This window comes from Melanaphis sacchari, unplaced genomic scaffold (assembly GCF_002803265.2).
Source record: "Melanaphis sacchari strain LSU unplaced genomic scaffold, SCAv2.0 Contig1954_pilon_pilon, whole genome shotgun sequence".
Taxonomy (NCBI): Eukaryota; Metazoa; Arthropoda; class Insecta; order Hemiptera; family Aphididae; genus Melanaphis; species Melanaphis sacchari.
The window spans coordinates 853-24,053 of NW_020270950.1; the positions used below are offsets into that span (position 1 = coordinate 853).

The window sequence follows — 23,201 nt, forward strand, 5'->3', positions numbered from 1 at the left end:
TTATTTTCATAATAATCTGATAAACTATACGTTGACTGATATTTACCAGTTAATATAGACTTTCATTATAGTCAGGCCTCAGGGGACCGACTTACGAAAATTAGCGGCAGTTCGCTGCTGATCCCTGAACCTCACTCACTGTGTAAACAATGGTTCCCTTTTTAATTTTTATTCTTGGAATTCGGATCGGTTGTGGCACAGCACTAAACATTTGGTTCTATATTGTTGTTTGATAACCAGTACAATAAACAGTCCGTTTGGATCGTGACGGTCATCTGCCACTTTTCGTGAACCAGCCCATACATAAAAATAATAAAAATCCTATTAATTTTGAATCGAATTAAAGGATGTAGATTGCTGACTGTTACAGTTTCCGTGTACGGTGTACGTAGCCAACGGTTGTTTTATTAAACAAACGCAATACGATCGAAGTCAAGTGCCCTTTATTGAGTAACGCGTGTACATGAGGGGCGTCGACTAACCACCGTCGTTTTTTACTCCATGTCACCGCCAGCCAATGGTGTGGGTTTATTAGTAATCGCTGCTGTTTACTGTTGTGTATGAACACCCGCGTCAATTGATTCGAATTGAACAAATTCGGCATTGCGTTATAATAAACATTTATTTGTTGTGTGTTGTGACACCACGGCCGTGATCGTACTAGAAATCGAAATCGTCGTTTGGTTTTCATTTACTATCGTCGTATTTATTCTGTCGCACTATGTCTGACCGACTTAATCAAGTTGATTTATCGCACGTAGAATTCGATACCAGTGATGGTGTTGAGGTAGTGCCTACGTTTAACCTCATGAACCTCCGGGAAGACCTCATTCGTGGCATATTCGCGTACGGTAAGTCTTATTCAACAACGCCGCAGTGGACCGATTAGTCATTAGAACACACTATATATTTATTTATACATAAATGTACTTTTTATATTTAGGCTTTGAACGGCCTTCAGCCATCCAACAGCGTGCCATAATGCCGATGGTCAAAGGACGCGACGTTATAGCTCAAGCCCAGTCGGGTACTGGCAAGACGGCTACAATTTCAATCGCTATGTTACAACGTATTGACATGGCGCTCAGAGACACTCAAGTGTTATGTCTTTCGCCAACTCGAGAACTAGCCGTACAAATTCAAAAGGTATGTAATTTTTAAATATATTTTGTTTTTCTCCCTATTTATTATGATTATATTGTGTATTACCAATAGTAATATGAAATGCAAATTAGTTCTAAACAACTGATGTGATATATTTTATAGTGAATTAAATTTGTTGAAAAATATGTGTATTATGACATCTACTAATATGTTACTTAAGAAATCTAGTATTCACTAAAATAGATATATTAACTTATTACTAGTTTAATTTAAGTATTGTACACGGCAACTGATTCGTATGCAGGGGTGTAAGTAAATGGACGATGTTTAACCTTTGCTAGACTAGGTCACCACTGAGAATTTTCTTAATTTGAATAGAGTATTTATTAGGTTACAATATAGACATTTTAACCTATATATGACATATGCACATTGCACAAAAGTACAACATATTATTGGTTACTTAGATTGCAGTTCCTGTTTTATAAATTATAAATTATAATATTTGTATAATAGTATAGATATTTAATAAAAAAAAAAACTTTTAAGTGGTTCAGCATTGTTATTGGTTTTAAATTTAATTAATTGATATTCATATTAAAAAATTAAACAATAAAATGTTTAATAATTTCATTTTAACATGTATACATTTTTACTTTAAAATAATTAGAAAATAATTTTATCTTAAAAGAGGCATCTGTAAAAATTGTGATATACACATGTAGAATATAGTAAGTAAAGAGTTTTTCCCATATTTTACTCATTGTGAAAAAGTATATTATTGAAATAAGTTATAATTATCTATTATAACAATTGTAACATACCCCACATGTGAATAGCTATTAAATTAAAAAGAATTACTTAGTGTTGTAATAAATTTAAGTACTCAAATAAAGTTTAAATAATTATTTATTAAAATAATCAAGATATTACTAAGTTTTCTACAAAGAATGACATGAATTTGCATGAAAATTAATCGTAAAATTCCTATTAGATACAAATTATGTTATGTTTTCTTATGTTTAAAATTGATTAAAAACATCTAAATACTTTTTAGATACTTTGTTTTTTAATAACTAAAACCAATTTAAATTTAATTAATTGCTATTTAATCATTAAATCAAAATGTTCTTAATTAATTTTAGTTTCTTCCAATGATAGTTTAATTTAGAACTTAAATAATTTATTAATCCAATTAAATTATTATTTAGGTAGTTTTAGCATTAGGAGATTATTTAAATGTTCAGTGTCATGCTTGTGTTGGTGGTACTAACCTTGGCGAAGACTTAAGAAAATTGGATTTTGGTCAGCATATTGTTTCTGGAACTCCTGGACGTGTGTTTGGTATGTTTAACATTGTACAATCATTTAAAAAGATATATATTAATTAACTATAATAATTTTTATAGATATGATAAGACGTAAAATATTGCGTACACGTAATATAAAAACTTTAGTGTTAGATGAAGCAGACGAAATGTTGAGCCAAGGATTCAAGAAACAAATATATAACATATATCGTTTCTTGCCACCTGCTACTCAGGTATGATTATACTTGACATTATTTTTGTTTTAGTTCAAATAATTTTCTAATTTTATTCATTTCTTTAGGTTATCTTAATATCTGCTACATTGCCACATGAAATATTAGAAATGACCAATAAGTTCATGACCAATCCTTTTAGGATAATAGTTAAACGGTTTGTGTGAACATATATTTTTAGAATTAAAATGGTCAAACATAACTATCAATTATATTTTTAGTGATGAACTGACTCTTGAAGATATAAAACAGTTCTTTGTCGCAGTTGAACGAGAAGAATGGAAATTTGACACATTGTGTGATCTTTATGATACTCTAACAATAACTAAAGCCGTCATTTTTTGTAGCACAAGAAGGAAGGTTTGTGGTTATTTTTTACTAAAACAAATGAAAATTATTACTAACTTATACCATATTATTATAATTGTTTATTTAGGTAGACTGGCTCACTGAAAAGATGAGGGAATCTAATTTCACAGTCAGTTCAATGCATGGAGACATGCCACAAAAAGAGAGAGACATAATAATGAAGGAATTTCATGGTGGACAAACGTAAGTGTTTCCTTTTAATAAAGGTGTTAGACTTAATAGATATGAAAGGTACAGGGGAAAAGCGGTACTAGTCCATTTTTTCGATTTTGTTTTTATGGTTTAATTTGATAGCAAATAAGGAGTAATTTTGACAGTTGAAATCGATTCAGTGAAAAAATCTTTAAGTCCATAGTTATTAAATGGAAAAGATTAGATATACTGGTGAAGAAAGATTTTAGTCCATAACTATTTTTGCTTCCCTGAAAAATTTACAGAAATGGACTACTACCGTTTTTTCCCTGTACCCTACCATTCATAAGTCAACTTAAAAGTTTGTACAAAATAATGCTTAAAAATAATATAATTTTAGTAGTCTAAAAATATTTGTATTATATAGTTTGTGTTTAAATATAATATCATAAATCACACTAATAGCACAAAACTATAATATAAATGTGTTATTTACTTTATATTATAGTTATCTATTGAGGTTGGGACATGAATTGTGTCAAGTTACTACTAATAGTTATATTATAGTAGACTATTGTCATTAGTTGCAAGTTGTATAATATCAAGTTATATATTGTATTTTCATTTATCATTCTAAATTTGACAAAAGTAATGCTTTTATGGACAAAGTACTTTATAAAATATTAAGATAAAAATTGTTTACATTATGTATCATTTACTAAATATTTTTAGTACACCAAAATACTACACTAAATAACATTTTGTTTTAAAGTAAAAATATTTTTGTATATTACCAGTTTTTATTTATAACATGAAAGCATTGAAATTATTATATGTACTTAAAATGGTAGGCTTAAGTATATTTTAAATTATAAAACTAAGTTTTTTAAATTTACTATCATAGTATGATTTATATGTTCTAGAATGGATATGATAAAAAATATTATTTTTTTTTTTTTTTTGATAGCTTTTGCTTGTATTTTAGATTATAACAAGAATAAATAAGAAAATTTTAAAAAAAATTAAGCATATACTATATGCATATAATATTATTTAATATGAATAAATTATTCATTAGTTTGTTGAATGATATAATTATGTTTACCGTTGTAATATAACAAAATAATTTATATGTATAAATTATTTTTAATATATTATTATAACTTATAATATAAAAACTAAAATAAATCATAAATATATAAAAAAAAAACCTCAATAAAATGTATTAATACAAATAATAAATATGCATGAAATTGTTTAAATATTAAATTACTGTAGAATATTATTTATAGAGTGTTTCCAAATCTATGGATCGCGACCCAATCTTGGTTTGCTAAATTTTTTTTATGGGTCACCAATCATGACCATCATTTAAATATACATGAAAATAATTTTAACAAAATATAAAGTCTCACTAGTATTATAGATTCTACAATATAAATATTAATATATCTTTAGTAAAGTTTGTATTATATTTTTATCTTATCAGTATATATTTTGCTAATAACTGTTGATGTGGTATCAGCCAATTTTTCATACAGTTGATCAATAAGCAGTACATAGAAACTACGAGAGTAGGTACAAACGAAAAGTTTAAGTTAACAATAAATTTGACACTCATTTTTAAATACTCAACTATATATAATGTATATGAAGTTTTAATTTTTCTAATAGATAAATTTATTGTTTGTAAAACCACATCCGCTAGTACCAGTCAACCAGTTCCATCAGGCAATTCAGTACAATACAGAAATTTTTTTTTTTAGTGTTAGTGTGGGTGGGTTGCATAACCAACAAGTAGTTAAATTTATGAGTCGTCATTAGAAAAAGATTGGAAAACACTAGTGTAGAATATAACATATTAAATAAAAATAACAACCAGCATAAATTTTATATTATAATTATGTAAAAAATTAAATTGATTAACTGCTTAAAATATTTAAAAAAAACATGTTTTGAAAATAATGTTATACTTCTACATTTTTCAACAGTTGTAAGTGGTTTTAACTAGTGTGATATTTGCTTTTAAAATGTACTTCTTAATCTGTGTTTTTGTCTCTTTACATTACGTAATGACTCAAAATGATTGTGGTTTTTTTTTTTATGTTTATAATTATTTAACATGACGAAAGAAAATAAATGAGACTTTACCATTAATAAAAGAATTAAAATCAAGTTTAAATAAGATTATATCTTCCGTTAATAATTATGTCTCATGAGTTATACTTATTATTACTTAGTTGTTATAGTTTGCAGATATTGTAATTTAAATTAAATTATTGAATTGCCTGCATCTTATCATGCTTTTTACCATATCTGTCAAACCTCGGATGTTCTTACAATTGAACATGACATATTTTTCTATTAAGTTTTAATTTTAATTGTTTTTAAACTATCTTGATACAATTTTTAATATTATGCAAATAATACAAACATTTGAAAAAATGTATAAAATTTAAAGAAATTAATTTTATAACTTATAATCAAATTATTTTTTTCTATAATTATTTTAATCGTAAAAGCAAATACAATACTTGTATTTTAGCTATAGATTATTTTGATCAATGGTGATTTATGACTTAACACTTAAAATTCCACATATATATTTAAAAACATAGTATTTTTTATACAACTTTTAGACCATTAAATTTTTTTTTTTTTTGTGTTTAATTATTTTATGTACTAGGTACATAAAATTTATAGTGTTTAAAATTTGTTTGGATGCTTAAAATTATTTATAACTATATATTTTTTTATCAAATGCTTTACTCATAATATTATAAATAAGATCCTCTTTTTATGATAAATAAAAACAATTGATTTCTGTCATTCATTTTCTAAATGGGGTTTGCCAACTTTTATATAATATATTTTATTGTTTTACATACTATTTGTTTGAGTTTGTAAGACCATTTAATACGTTTAAATTAAATGTTTTATATCAAGTTTTTAAATAACATTTCTAATGTATATATATTTTTTTTAATATTTGCAGAAGAGTCTTAATTACTACAGACATTTTGGCTCGTGGTATTGATGTTCAACAAGTTTCATTGGTCATAAATTATGATTTACCTATCAATCGTGAACTGTATATACACAGGTGAATTATTTTTATTGAGTACAATAGGATACACTTGAATTATTTCTATTGTTGCCATCAGATTTGTCAACAAATTTATTGATTGATGAATAAAAGAAAATACATACGTAACAAAATGCATATCTCCCTTATTGTTCAAAATTAGTTTTTCTGCTAACTTAAGGCTATACTTATTTATTTATATTTAGTATACTTTTTTTTTTTTATAATTATGCAGAATTGGTCGTTCTGGAAGATTTGGTCGCAAAGGTGTGGCAATTAATTTTGTAAAAATCGATGATGTTAGAATTTTACGTGATATTGAACAGTATTATTCGACACAAATCGATGAAATGCCTATGAATGGTAAGTATAATAAATGCCATTAATGCTAATGATTTTTTTTGCTTATCTATTTTAAACTGAATTTTGTAATTGCTATGAATGTTAACCTATCTTAACTTAACATAATATAAAATTTTTAATAACATCAAAATTGTTCTTATTTTCAGTTGCTGATTTGATTTGATTGCCCAGAATCCAGGCTATTTAATTTTAATTATTATCCTCGCCTATACACAGGATGGCACATTTTTCTAATGCTACTAAAATTTAGCATTCAATAATGACAAGTATAATTTGTATAATATGGAAATTAAAATAATGTACGTGCGTACATTAGACATACTAATTTTAAAATTATATCATAAAATATGTTATACGAAGCTATTCTAATTTATAATTATACATTTTAAGTTAATATTTGTAAATATAAACTCGTTGTTAAAATATGTGTGTACTCTGTGTATTGTTTGTTTATTTACAATTATACGTGTTAATAAAATCATGTTCAACGATATAATCAATAAAGTAAAATATATCTTAGGAGAAAAATGTATTTTTTAGTTTTGTAATTTAATTATAACAACATCAATCATATTTTTATAATCTGAGTTAAAAATGGCTTATAACAGCGGTTCTCAACTTTGTGTAGTGGTGACTCAAGATATTTACCCAATTTTTTATATGACCTTTTTATAAATAATGTTCAATGAGGGAATAAAAAATAACAATTGGATACTTTTAATTAGTTTTTTTACTCAAATTATTTTAATAATTTTATTATACATATTTATTATTTTTTTTAATAACAATATCATTTTAAAAGCCCAGTTAATATTTTTTAATATTCATTGTATTAAAAATTTCATCTGCTGTAATAAATGTTCTCAACTTTATAGTACATAAAATCTTTTCTTTTATATCGTTAAAAGTATCATCAATGTATCTTGCATAAATAAATTAATAACATAGCTGAATTACTTAAATCTGTTATTTCATCTAACTGGATGACATAAAATAATGATTTGTTAATTTTTTCAACAAGCCATTATTCGATATCGTGAGCAATACAAAATATTTGTCTGTGAATAGTGTCATCACTTATGAGACATAGGAATATTTTTTTATTTTTGAAATGTGATCATTACCAAATAGTTTTGAACATAATGTATTGACCATACAAGATTTGATTAATTTTTCATCAATATTATACGACTTTTTTGTCTTTAACATACAAATATAAAGAGCATTTTAAATACACCTTGACAACTGCGGTGTATAATTTAATCTTTATTTTTTTTTACTCATCACATTTTCTTTAAAAAATTCTGTATTTTTATTTCTTTATTCATTATTATTAGTTTCAAGATAAGTTTATTTGGCTATAAAAAGCATTTACTAGTACAATATTATAAATAACATTGTGGCAAATCTATTCAGTTTTCATTTATGTAAGTAAACCCATAACTAATATATTTTATTTTAAAAATGTGTAGTTCGATGTTTTTACCTTTTTTTCTAGGCATTTCGTCCATTTCTACTCCTTGTTCATTTTCATTTGTTTCCGTCATTTCATTTTCATTATTTTCAACTATTACAGGTTTTTTGAAAAGAGATAGTGATATTTATTAACTCATTATAAATATTTAAATTATTTAACCCGTCGTCAGTGACGTTATTTGGTTAACACCGTTAGTGATGTGTTATCGAAATGCTCACCTATTAAAATACAAGCACAAACCTACAAATGTATACACCGTGATACTGATAAATATCAATACTGAACTGCTAAAACATAATAATAAAATAATATAATGAGATAATAAAATAACAAGATAATATGGTAAATTGGTAAGGCGATCAGTGACGTGCGAGTACAACGCTAACATAACATATATTATTACTACATGTATGACAACATTGAACAATTTGGACTTCAATAACTTTGTTAGTTTATTTATAATGTTTATTATTGTAATTATTTATTTATTAATGTTTTTCCATACTTATTTTTGTGAATAACTCATTGAGCATTGATATAATAGTCAAAATCGAATAAAATATAAACCAAAGGTTCTAAAAATATTAATTGTGTGAACGAAATGCTCATTGCGTTACCAACGACAGGTTAAGTAGGTAGAGGTATACACAATTATTATTTGTCAATTTACAAATAATATTATATTAATTCTAACAACTATTCCTCATTGGGTACAGGTCACAGGCTTTGTTAATGTTGAGTGTTGGCTACACAATTAGGTACATTACAACGTTCACAATATATCAATATTAATAATTAGTATTAAGAAAAATACCTGTCTAAAATTTATCAAATAACTAAACTTAAATATATTATATACTTTATCAATTGACATTAATGGAAACAATTAAATTTGATAAGCATTTTTCTTATTACCAATAATTACCAATATTATGAATGTCTTAAAATAGTAACTCTTAGAAGACCACTGATTTATTGGATACGTTTTATGGGCATTTTTACCAATTAATATTTATACTCTACACAAGAAATTGTTAATATAAATAAACAAAAATATTTGAAAACGTAAATTTCAAATTTTATTTTTAAAAAAACTATACAAATAACAATTTTTAGTTCATCTATAAAGAGTGATTGGAAAATTTTCAGTTACCAAATGATCGTCAACAAAAATAATTGAAATGTTTATTTCAAACTCTGAAAAAAAAAAATTAGTTAAAAACAAAATCATATGTTAATGTTTAATAGATACTTTGCTAGAAACAATAAAAAACGTTCAACATCAATTGGTAAATAGTCAAAATTACCTATACCAATTTAATCATTAGAGAATAGATACACTAGGTATCTCAAATGTAAGATTTTAAAAAACTATAAAATATATAATTATTTATTTTTTAATATATGCACTTAAAATGCATAAAAATATATTGTAAATTATAAATATGCAATCTACATTAATTGTAAATCATTTGAACTATTTACATTTCATCTATGATCTCTAAAGTAATAAATAATAACAATATATTGTAAATAATTGTATTATTTAATTGTGGAATGTTGATTAAGTCTACTTTAAAACTGAGTCTTAATATATATTTCAATTAAATGCTTAAAAGTTGAGATTTTAAAAAAATGAATAGTTTTTAATCTCATGTAATTTGAATTATAATTTTTTTATTTAAATTTTGTATTTTTTCTAATTAGATTTCAAATAGTTTAATGATAAATATATGAATTAACATATAAATTTGTTTTCTAATGAGAAATTCTGTATTGACAATTAGCATTATACTCAGCTATAATCGGGCATATTTAGCAAATAATTTTATGGAGGAGTGTTAAACAGATGTTATAGATTTTTTTGCTTCAAAATTATAATTTCTTTAATTTTAATAAAATGTTCTTTTTTATTATGTTTTTAATATAAAATTAACAACATTATAAATTACAACAGAGTTGTGTGTAAAATTGATTAATTTAATTCTTCACTAAAACTGAGTAAACTCATTGTAGGCCAATATTAGCTCACTATAAATGTTTGATTGTTTACGTAACTCGATATTATAATTTTTATTACAATTCATATATTTATTCATAAAATATAGTTTTCAATGAAGAATCATTATTATTATTTATTTATCATTACAACGATAATGAATTGTGATTTATTATACAAATGTTTATTATTTATCATGTAATTTGGACTCACAGATTTCTGCGATAAATTTAGTTCACAGAATTTAATAAACATACTTAGAATTAATTCTTGTTATTTTCATTGTTAGGTATTATAAAAAATGTATGATTAAATGTTTAATAAAAATATGTTGGGCATTTTATAGTCCATAATACTTGGATCACTCCTCCTTTTAAATATGCTTATGAGTATATTAACAACAATAAATAGTTCAAATGAATGTAAAAATTTTTATTTGATGGAAATTTACCTATTTTGAAATTTGTTGTTTTTGTGGTAGAACAAGAAAACAATCTTGGAAATATCATATAAATTGGAATTGAGATACCTGTTGATACATTTCCTTCAGCAATTTGAATGTTTTGAATTTCAGTGGCTATACAATTTTTATACAATGTAATTAATACAATTTAAATTTTTCTGAAAAAATTAAGTACCAATATGTGTTGTCTTTATTTTACTAACATATATTATATCAAAATATACATTTAAGAGTTTCAATTTTGTATGCTTAACTTAAATATTTAATTGAAAAATAATCTATTATTGTATTATTTGTATTGAAAAGTAAAAACATTAACCGTATTTTCTCGTCAGTTTTTACAATACTTTAATTTTAAAGTGAATTTGAGTATTTTTAAATATTAATATTTTATAAACTCATAACTAACTTAAAAATAAAAAAAAAGTAAAAAACCAACGAGAGAATATATATTATTATGTTCTTACTTTTAACTTTGATAATAGATCAATTCATTCTCATATTAAAGGTGACAAAACAAAATCGGTTTTGCTTAATGCAAATTTGCTAATATTACAGGTTTCTAAGACAAAGACAGCACATGTAATTGTAATGTCCATTTAAGTGAAAATAAAAAATTTACCATCTTTTGAGAAACCTTCAGCACAACCACAAGTTTCAACGCGCACCAATTGTATATCTATTGATTTAATGGGGATATCAGAATGTTCAATTTTCACCTAAAAATTGATAAAACAAATATTTAAATTAACTAAGGAGTAATCAATTGCAGTACACATCATATCTCACTTCTCCAGTAAATGGCTGCATTATTGAACAGATAACCGAATCAATTGATCCGATGATATGAAACTTAGGTATATTTGAATTGTCATTAACATTTGCCAAAGTATTTTGATTTATCACAAACTTGTCCACTTTAGAAGAGAGCACATTTAAACACGGCTATAAAACCATAAAAAATAAATTTATTCGTTCATTAAAGGACGATTTTCAGTGTTTACCAATGTTTACCTACAGTATTTTCAATAACAAACTCAAGTGATTTATGAATGTCCTTATTCAGGAAATTCCTTTTGATAACAGCCTTAAGTAGATACTGAATGTTAATGAACACGCCATGATAAGACTCGTATAACACTTTGTTCAGGAGCGGAGTGACGGGCGCTTCGAATGGTATTTCAGTAGTACCGCTCGGAAACCTGCCAGCACGGGCTATTTCCAACGAACACATCATCAATTGCACCGGCTGAAAAGTTGCAGACAATTGATAGTAACATCAATGCAATAACATCGACACGTACATACCTTGATAGAATTATAGAAAGCGTCGAAAGCACCTACGTTTTGAGTGCTGATCTGCAAATCGACTGTGCCTTCGATGGTCATGATGACGCCTTCATGTTTGACGTCAGTTGACGTGTCGATGATCACCACCCCGGAAATCGTGTCCTGCAAAAGTTATACTGATTACATTATTGTTGATGGACATCAACAAGAATCGGTGCGTACTTACGCCTTCGCGATACACCTTGTTCGATCGCTTTAGTTGTATATCCAAGTTAACCGCCATCGCTGTTTCGAGGATTTCCGTGAAGCAACAGCGTAGATGGCGGTGGCGGCGAGACCCGTCGTGCGGTAACGCAATGTAATTCTGATGGCTCGATCGCCGAATTACTATATTGTATTTAGTGTTTACATTTAAATAATTACGTAATATTCAACACATGACAAGTGTACGGCAGTATTGAGTATACTATACTTAATTGTTATTATTTTAATAAGTGTAGATAACAATAATCGTTATCATTCGTTATTTTTCTAAAAGCTATTATCTAATGTTGGTGATTAGTGATAATGTCTATAGTTATTAATGATAGTGTGATAACGACAATTTTTATAGGTATTTGACATTTGTCAATTGTCATAGACCTTATACTAAGACAGTTCTATTGTTCTACTAGTTCTACTATTATAAGGTGTATTTCCTATGGTATTTGTTTTAAAATTCAGAAAAAATCTTGATACAAGAAAAATATTTTAATTTTTCACTATTATTAGTAAGCTAGATTAATACATAATTTCTACAGTTATTGTTAACAAAATTTTCTATGTAAAACTTAATGAACATAAAAATCCATTACTGTGAATCACTGTTTTAAGCATATATTAGAAAAATGTAAAAATACATTTTTTTTTTAATTTAACAATATTGTGTACCTTATTAATAATATTTAGGTTAGTAGGTACAGAAAGTTGTTATTGACTATCTATTGTAATACATTAATGTAGTGTGTTAACATACTAAAAAGAGAGATGTACACAAATTGGCATTATAAATATAATTACAGAATCTTTATTGACTAATATAAAGTGCAGTACAGAACACAACAATTTTAGTACTGTAAGAAATATTAAATGTGCGGTTGACTTAACAAATTTGTGTGCACTTCAAAAATACATAATATGTTGAAGTCATTTTGCTGTATTAGCAATAATATAAGTGAAAAGAAAGGTGTAGATGGGATATATTCATTTTGCTTTCAGTAAGTAGAGATGTTGAGTGCAACTTATCATTTAGCAAGTCACTGTCAGGGCTGGACAGAGCAGGCGGTATACCAAGATCCATTTTTAGAATTACATGCGTATATTTATTAAATAAATAATAATATAAAATATCTTATTTTTATTTATGTTTCATTACCTAAATTTATTCTTCTTTCTACTTTACAAGTTTAAATTACTCTGGTAATCATGTATAAATAAGTATAATGTGTTAACATGTTTGAATAATTTTTAATAAATTTTATAGCTATATAGGTCAACACTAAATTTATTATTTAAAATTTCCTGATAATATTTTGTATTCTTTAAACCTGGAAATGTAGATTGTAACTGTTATGGGCTTAAATATTTTAATATAATTATTAGGTATATTATGTATGTAGATAGTAGGTACCTACATATTTTATGAATATATCTATAGGTCATACCTTTATATCTACTATGGTATTAATAATAATAATAATAATGTTTTAACAATAAATATAATGTATAAATTAAAATTAAGAAATACAATTAATTAATAAATGTAAGTTGACACTTAGTAAGTTGATATACCTATAGAATAATGTAAAATAACTTAATTCCCTTTAACATAAAATATTATTAGGTATGCACCATTTAATTTTAAAATTATATTATATTAATTATTTAAATGTTATTTTATTATATAATTATATTTTTAAACTTCAGCTTAACACACAAATACATTGTTACCATATTCTGTACTAAATTTAATAGTAATCAAACTTTTTCTAAATAAAATATTATTAAAAACAGACTGATAAAAACAATTAAGAAAGAGTTCTTGATCTATTTACATTGTAGTAATGTTAATGCAAATTAATGTAACATTATAATTTTGTGTAAAATAAAATTGTAAATGAAATTGGAAGTTCTGTAAACCAACTTCAAAGTTGAAAATCGAAGCTTTTTTCAAATACATACCCAAAAAAAGATACACATCTATGTAAAACCAACACATTCATCTGTTCAAAATTTAAAATATTAAGTTTTGATATAACTAAAATAATTTAATTTTGTATTAAAAAGTTTGAAATTATAATATTTAAGTAAATAATTTTATAAAACTAAACTTAATTAGATTTAAACATAAAACAATTATACAATATTAAAGACAGCAATCATACATAAAAAAAATAATGTTTACAATTTGTATTAAACATAAATTATATACTTTACGTTTATATTCTTCTCAATTATCAGTATGGATATCTTTTCTATTAAGGTATTTTTTATATAATGTAATTTTGTTATATAGCTGAAATGCTTTAATGTTTCTATAATAATGTAAAAAGCAATCATTTAACTAGTCTTTTTATGTTACTTAAAAATATTTTGTTTCATTTTGTAATAATTTAAAGTTATTTATTTTATTATAGATTTCAACATACAGTCGCTTATTTGTATTAACTAGAAGACTATAAGTTATAGCCTCCTAAAACATTAAACACTGGGCTTCTTGAGCTCAGTCCTTGATAAAAATAACAATCAATTAATTTCTTAATTATTGAAATAACACATTTTATAAAAATAATTTATATATTTTAAGTAAAACAATGTTAGTTAATCATAACAGTATTTTTAAAAATAATTAATAAATATCAGTCTTAATTCTAGATTTTCGTATATTTGAAAAATAATTAGCTAGCAGAATAAGCAGCTACCCACACTGTCATTCTTGTGTATATATCCAAGGCCTATGATGCTGATAAAGATGACACATTTTGATAGAGACGGGGTATCAATCAATTCATTTTCATTTTTTCAAAGTATATACCTTTTTAAAATAATAAATTGTATAAGACTTCATTAAGTATAGATAAAAGTATTTTTATATTTATATTCAAGAACTTAAGTCATGTACTTACATAGAAAATAGATTGATTTTCTTTAACATCAACTACTATATTTAATTTTCCTGAAAAAATTGATTTTGATGATTCTACCCCTTTTTATACACAACAATAAATTAAATTATACATTTTATTTTTTTTATGAGATAGTTTACCTTTTTTTTTATTTTTAAGGTTTAATCAGTTGATTATCAAGAAGACATAAGTTCATTATTCATTGATATAGTTAATGCAGACTCAACATTACTTTCGCCATCATCATTATTATCAGATATTGAAAAATCATGTATAATACACGTTTTCATTCTTTTATTTGAAGTAGATGTATTTACAATTGTATTATGTACAAATTTAATACAATTATTTGAAGGGTCTTTCCACGCCTCTGAAAATAATGAAATTTAATATTAAGAATTTATAATTATTTTTCATCATTATCTAATTAATTGTTATAAAATAGTATTGAATTATAAACATTAAACATTAAAAAGAACTTTTATAAAACAAAAAAAAAAAAACAATGTATATCTAAAAACAAATTCATTCATAGCATACCCATCAAATGTGATACTCTCACAGCATTTATTGAAAAAGGATCGCACAATTCAAATTGTTGATATTTTATTTTATTTGAATCATGAAAGCTAATTTTTTCACCAAGAAGTATATCACTTATCCATTGAACATTTACCACAGGTATTTTAAAAGTTAAAGCTCTTTTTATTATTTCACCTTCTAAACTATAATTACAAATTTAAGTACATTCAATTATTATTAAATAGTTAATTTGTATAATAGTAATATGTGTTATAATTAAAGTATGTGAATTTTATCACATTGTTTTACAGACAAGATCCGAAGGCAAGAATAAGTATTTGTTTAAGTTCAATAACATTACAAATTTTTTACTTCATACAACTTATTTTATTATTATAATAAAAATATCTTTTGAGTGAACTTTTTTGTCTGGGCACACTGATCTAATGACTGGTAGGTTTGATAGTGGACTGTATATTCATAAAATCAATGGGTTATGATAAAAGTAAGTCTGATATTATACTTAAATATTAAACAATACCTACGATTTTAGTTGCAACTATGTGCTTATAAATTTTAATAATACAGTAATACAGTTATAGTAGTGTTATTTTTAAGTATAATAGATTTAAGAAGAAAAACATAACATTTTATAGCATTTAATATTCTATAATTTGTTTTTATAATAGTATTTTTTTGTTAGATAGTTGATAAAATGATAAGTTAAAATTATAAAGAAATTAATTGAGTATAGACACAGAATGAACCTTGTCATCAATAAGAAAAAACCCAAGTATTTAGTAAACACTTGGCATGCAGTAAATAATATTGTAAGAGGAACTAAATAAAAAAAGATATAGTGATAGATAAAGACAAAGATAATTAGAATTTAGATATTGTACTTTAAAGCAGTGTTTCCCAAACTGTAGGTCGCGAGAAGTTTTTTTTAATTATACAGATTGTAAGAAATTTATGTTTTTATAAATAGACTATAGAACTATAATAATAGTATAAAGTAACATAAGAATTATTACAATTATTATTATTATAAAATAGTAAATAATAAAACAATTTAGTTTTTGAAATTACTTTTTTGATTCTGTAAATGTAAAACTATGGAGGTCGCGATAGATTTTTGGAAAAAAATTTGGGTTGCAGTCCTAAAAAGATTGAGAACAACTGCTTTAAAGGATTTAATAACCATAGATAAAGCAATACAGATGAAAGTGTTAAGAACAAAGAACAACAAAGACTATGCCAAGCAGCATGTGCCCTAATATTTCATTAAGTAAGTTATTAAAAAAGCATAATTATTAGAGTACTTCGATTTATAAAAATTGAATATTTGATGAGTAGTTTACGAGTTACAAGTATTTAAAATTTAGATAAGCAGAATGAAGTACCTAGTCAAGAGGTATTCCACAAAATGTTGGTCCACTATTCTACTCATATTAATTTTAAATACTTATAAGTTATAATTTACAAATTCCTTATCTGAAGTGTTTAATTTCAATACATTCAAGAACTCGTAGAAATTTGTTAGAGATCTAGAAAGATATGGATAGATAGATAAGATAAAAGAGAATCTCAATAAATTTGGAGTTCAAGAATGGAAAACAATAGGTTAAGACAGAGTGAAGTGAAGGGGAATTGTGATGAGGATGAAAACTCTCAAAGAGTACTAAATGTCAGCAGAAGAAGGTTGAAGAGCACAAAAAATATTTTGCTTTGAAATATAAAATTAAAAATATAGGGTGTCATTCCAGAGTGAAAAAGTTAAAACTTTTTTTAAATATAAATTATCAAAAAATATTAGTGTCTTACATTAATGAATTACTCTATATTCAATATATATATATATTTTTATTCTTATTACATTAGTCATTTTAAAGTATTATATTTTTTGTCAATTTATAATGCTTGAAATAAATTGAAATAATAAATCATTAATTTGTAGGAATTGATTATCAATAGTAATTTTCATTACATATTTGTTACTTTTTAATTAAAAATACTGTTACAGTGTTGTGTTAGTTTTGTCACTTAACTATTATTTACTATACAGCAATTTATGATTATAAAGTGTATTAATAAAAACAACTTACTTCTGGCTAATTACAACATGAGTATTATGGGAAACTTTATTAGTTACACAAGCACCCGCAATTTCTGCCATAACTTTGACTCTAAAATGATCATTTTTATTAAAATTTACGATTGCTATCTGATAATCTTCACATGGTAAATTATTATAGCTGAAATATAATAATTCAAAATATTTAATTCATTGCATTTAGATCCAGAACAACCTAACCTAACCAGCACCAACACTTGTTTTTAAGGAAAATATATATAGAATGTGATTGTGTAGTTTCTGTAATATATTACAATACATAATATATTAACAAATATAACAAAAAAATTTTACCTGTATGGTATAGGAAAATGATGAGCTAACCAAGGTTCAACTATTTTTTTTTCACCAATAATATCACTCAGCCAGTAATCAGTCACACATTTTTTATGATCTGATAAAGCCTGAAAAAATTACGATATTAAATAATTACTTATTTGCACAAGATATCAAAATATTATTTTTACTCTAAAAACTTCATTATTTTTTTGGCTGTTACAAATCACGTGAGTTACTTCATTTGAGTAACGATAAGCCAGAATGCCACCGTGCTCCATTACACGTTGTTCATTAAAATATAGGCGATTTGAACCACCTGGAAGTTCTTTATGTTCATTAACAATCCAGAAGTGACAATCAGATAAAAATCCCTTCTCAGTAGATGCTGTAAATTAAAAAAAAAAAATAACTGTAATAACTTAAACCCATACATTATGTAATAATTTAGTAGATATTTTACATAAGCTTAGAGAGTATTAAGAGATTATAATATAATATATATGAAAAACTGGGAGGTAAATAACTTTTTTTTTAATAGTCAAAGTTACATTAAAATAAAAATACAGTTAAAATACAAGTTAGTCTTAAAATTTTCTAAAATTATAACCTTAGTCAAGTTTTTGTTTTTTACTTTAATACATAAAATTTTAAACCTAACCTAACCGGCATCCTGTTATAATAGCAAAAATAAAATAACAAAAAAAAAAACCAAGAACTAAAAATAGTGAAAGCTGTTTGGACAAACCTAAATAAAAGCGAATGACAATAATATCAATAATGATTTCTTCAGACAAAAGTAGATGATCAGTTTAGTAGTTATCCATGAATAATATAAGGAAAAAAAATAAGTACAAAGATTCAGCTGAACGGATTCAAAAATTGGTAAAATATATGACTAAGATGATAATTTATGGTTTTTTAAAGGAATTGCCTATAATTTAACTTATTAGTTTATTAATATTTTATTATTTTTTTCATAGTTACCTATGAAATATTAATTAAAATAAACAATGCATAGGTACAACAAAATTAATAATTTTTGTCATAATTTTAATTTTTTTTTATATTTTCCATTATTTTTTATTCGCTATTTATTCTTTCAATTAAATGATTTTCATTATTTTGTATTCAATATTTTGTGTTTGATTTTTATTTTGCATTTTGGAGGTAAACCAATCTAACCTGGGTGTACTGTCGGCTTACAAATTTTCTAGAGGACACATAGTTCTATAAGCCATTGGGGTTACTTTTATAAACCCTTAAAATCAGTTGCAATGATAGAAATACAAAGAAAATTGATAACACAACAAAGATATATATATATATATAATTAGAGGCGTTGACAGGGGAGTTTTAGATATTGTAGCCCCTCCCCCATTGATTTTTATTTAATTATTTTAATATTTATTATTCAGTAAATTAAAAATCAAAACAAAAAGTCTATGGTTAATGTAATGAAGTTCAAATACTTTTAATTATAAACAGAACAATTCTAATTAAAATGTGTGTTTTTTTAGTTTTTTTTGCTTTCTTTGTTATGACCTGCTACAATTTTGAGTCTTCCATCACACTTAAACCTCAAATCCCCCCCCCTATTCAACAACTCTGGCTATACCACTATATAAATTGTAAATGAAGATCTAACACTTCAAAAATTATCTTACTCTTGATACTCTGTGCAAAATAAAAGGTTTTTCAATTTTGCCACATGAAGGAAAAATTAATGTTATTCAAGGAATAAACGGATAATAGTTTTGTCTAAAATTTATAAATGAGGAAGTCACCCATTAGCAGCACCTAAGAAAAGCTACTGTTACAAGCATTTTTTTTTTTTTTTTCATGTGTTTAGTTAATTTAACTTAAATTTATGTTTGTTAATCATTGTTTTTAATAAGAAAATAATTTTTGTTTATCTTACGCTTTAACTGGAGTTGTAACTTAGATAGTTCTATTTTCTCAGTAACTTTATTTTTGTTGCAAACATTTACCTGAAATATACTTTTAAATTAATTCAAAGAAACATAGTAAATAAAATTTAATCTTTTACTAGATAGCCTTCAATTTGATATACATGTCTATATTGAAGAAATTACTTAAGTATTTTAAACATCTGACAAACTAAATTTTTGGTTTTATCAGTTTTTTTTAAAGTTCAATTTCAATTGAAGGCCAAACATACATAACAATGTTTTTTTATTGTAAAAATATATAATAAATCAATGTATAAAAGAAATAGTAAACATACCCTTGACGTATTTGGTAAATAAGATTGTATATTATTTGTCGTCTTTAGAAAATGCCCTTTTTCTCTTTTAAAATTTGATATTTTAGATTTTAATTTGCTAATTGATCAATAATAAAAAAATTAAAAAAATTGTCAATACTCAATAATAATCAAATCTTACATATTTAAAGTAAACAAATCTACATTTACATACTTGAGCTCAGCTAAATTTAATGATTGTAATTCATACATTTCTTGTTTTAATAGCATATTTCTAAATTTTTCTGAATTATATTTTTTATCAATTGAACTGTTTTGTAAAAAATAAAAGAATAGTTAAATTACTTAGTTTTAAAAATGCATTATTTTAAGAACTAGGTCCCAAAATAACTTACACTATTTTAGGTGTGTTGTTTTCCTTAGAAATACAAACTTCTAATTTCAATCTTGTATCTATAAATAGTTTGTTTAAATGCATGTAATCAATTTTACTTTTTCTTCTGGCCATCTGTGTCTCATGTAATTTCTTTTTCATATCATTGAGTATGTGAGCATTACTTATACTTTTCTTTTCTAGTAATTGTGATTTTTTCCTAAAATAAAAATTTTATATTAATTATAGAAATAAATTGATAGTGTTTTTAGGGTTTCTGTATAATGTATATATTGAAATCTTTAAAAGCTTATCCCATCCATCTGACCTAATAATAATTTGTTGCTGTAATAAATAATGAATTATGTAATACTTAATTAGTTTTATTTAAAAAAAAATGTTAATTGATACTTTTATTAGAAAAACAAATTAAAAAAATGGAATTAAAATTACTTTTATACAAGCCTTTGTTTACTAAGCTAATTCTATATATTATATTTAGTTTAAGTTTTGTTAGTTTTATTTATATTAATATTCAGTAAGTAAAAGACAAAATTATAAATTAGTTTAATTGATTAGCTTTTAAATTAGATGTATTGACAGTATTTTTTATTAAAACTGAAATAAATACATATTAAATAGATTTTATTTTAATCAAAAGTTATTATGAATAGTAAACCTTGAAACCCAATTTGAAAAAATGAAATTTTATATTTTATTTTATTCAACTGATGTAAAGATACAATTTAGATTTAAAATCAACATTTCTATTTTATTTAAAGTTTTTTATAAATATAAACTCAGCAGTCAAAATGTATAATTATATAACAAGATGTAAAATCATAATAAGATTTATATATTATATGAGTAGAAAACAACTAGAGTTTTAACTGTTTTTTAATAAATGTATAGATTATAGGTATCATCTTCATACGATATACAATGTGTTTCATATATAAAAATATTTACATTAATGAATCCAGTTCTTCTTTTGGGGTGATTTTATATCTTTTGTCTTCCGGCATAAAAAGTTTGATTAAATCGTTGTGCAATACATTGGTTCGGCAAGTTGGACACGTTGGTGACCTTCGGACAAAAAATAAACATCTTTTTAAACAATAAATTTAATTAGCAATATTAAAATTTGTTTTACCTATTTAACCATTCTGTAATACACTTAAAATGGTAAACATGGCCACATGGAGTTGAATAGGTAGATTCTCCAATGAGTTTATTACAAATCACGCAACAAAACATTTTTACTGAAAAATTAAAAATTAATTTATTAAAATTATGTCAATTCAAATTAAGGTATATTAAAAATATAACTAATACTATTTCAAATTAAAGTTTAAAAAATCTTTTTGTTTTTTTCAAAACTATAAATTGAGATTATTAGTTCCTTATATAATACTGATATAAAAGCATTAGTTACATATTGAAGACATAATTTTATCATAACAATTTGATATATATTAAATAAATTTATAAATTTTATATATATATTGTTATTTTAAATACATAAAAGCCTGAGTTTCTTTTATTTCTGTTAGTTTTTAAAGTAATTTTCATAAAGTTTAATATCAAATCAATTTTGAGCTAAATAAGAAAATATATTTGCCTTAGTTAACTAAAATATAGTATTTATGGAATGTTATGAAAAAATTTAGGTTTCTTGCCTTATTAAATGGATATATCAAATTAAATGTTGCACTTTTTAGAATTTTTATGACATTTTATATTAATTGAGATTTGAATAATATTGTTTTAACTTTTAAATAGAATATAATAATTATTTACTAGATTTTTTTACTATCTGATGTGTATTGAATCTTGCATTTGAAATTCTATATTTTATTTTATTCAACTGTTGTAAAGATACAATTTAGATTTAAAATCAACCAATATTATATAATATATCAATATTGGTAATAAATTATGTCACTTAATATTTGTCATAATGTAAATCACTACTGTTTAGTGATTACTGAATACAAATAAACCAAATTAATTTATTACATAACCATGTTTTCAGTATTTTATGTTATTGACTAGATTTATAAAAGAATAAAACAATACACAAATATACAATACTATGGTATAAGCTATTATTCTTAACTGAAACATCAATACTCAATAAATGGCTCTACATTTTTTTTTCAATTAATCCAAAATTATTTTTGGTGCTTGTTTGTTGTCCCCCTACTAGTGTACTGTTCTTACAATAATTAATAATTGTTATGATAAATAATCTATCCATATTATTTATTTGTTGATTACAAGTTACAATAATACTATGCTGTACTATCTTATTCAATATAGTATTATATAAAATTAATAACATAATACTTTTTTAATTTAAGCATTATGCTTATTGTAAGAAAAATATATTATTTTAATACGACTGATATAGTTACAATTCAAGGATATAGATTATATGTATTTAGATAGATGAATATATACCTAGATACTACTAGTATACAAATGTATGATCCAATGTGATTTTTGTTAATTTTTATGACAATATAAATACATTAAATAATTCTAGCATACATTTTAATTTACACGCATCACATGTATATAAACACAGAATATTACAAAAGCTTCATTATTGTCTATTGGTGTATTATGAGTAGGGCTAGGGACTTCTAGGAGTTTGCATGTTTTTCAATAATCATTA

The 23,201-nt window shown here is 24.1% G+C and overlaps 3 protein-coding genes across 3 annotated transcripts; 1 reads left to right on the plus strand and 2 right to left on the minus strand.

Annotated features, from left to right (window-relative positions):
* The first annotated feature begins 518 nt into the window (after positions 1–518).
* On the plus strand, positions 519–6,934 carry LOC112592804 (eukaryotic initiation factor 4A-III-like). The gene is made up of 10 exons (XM_025336954.1): positions 519–851; positions 944–1,146; positions 2,316–2,448; positions 2,514–2,647; positions 2,716–2,804; positions 2,869–3,007; positions 3,084–3,199; positions 6,144–6,251; positions 6,469–6,596; positions 6,743–6,934. Exons 1-10 carry the CDS (start codon positions 722–724, stop codon positions 6,757–6,759), a joined length of 1,197 nt encoding a protein of 398 aa, XP_025192739.1. The 5' UTR covers positions 519–721; the 3' UTR covers positions 6,760–6,934.
* A 928-nt stretch (positions 6,935–7,862) lies between these two features.
* Positions 7,863–21,783, minus strand: LOC112592806 (PAX-interacting protein 1-like; the record flags this gene model as incomplete). Its single annotated transcript, XM_025336957.1, has 11 exons — positions 7,863–7,900; positions 15,530–15,714; positions 17,617–17,766; positions 17,940–18,049; positions 18,113–18,309; positions 19,843–19,912; positions 20,170–20,254; positions 20,363–20,454; positions 20,654–20,741; positions 21,491–21,607; positions 21,675–21,783. Coding segments are annotated over 11 exons (1,241 nt in total), but the record flags the coding sequence as incomplete, so codon positions are not given.
* LOC112592805 (Down syndrome critical region protein 3 homolog) lies at positions 9,191–12,301 on the minus strand. The gene is made up of 7 exons (XM_025336956.1): positions 12,052–12,301; positions 11,844–11,987; positions 11,554–11,784; positions 11,325–11,480; positions 11,158–11,254; positions 10,524–10,649; positions 9,191–9,270 (listed from the first exon to the last, which is right to left on the minus strand). Exons 1-7 carry the CDS (start codon positions 12,106–12,108, stop codon positions 9,191–9,193), a joined length of 891 nt encoding a protein of 296 aa, XP_025192741.1. The 5' UTR covers positions 12,109–12,301.
* Positions 21,784–23,201: the final 1,418 nt, after the last annotated feature.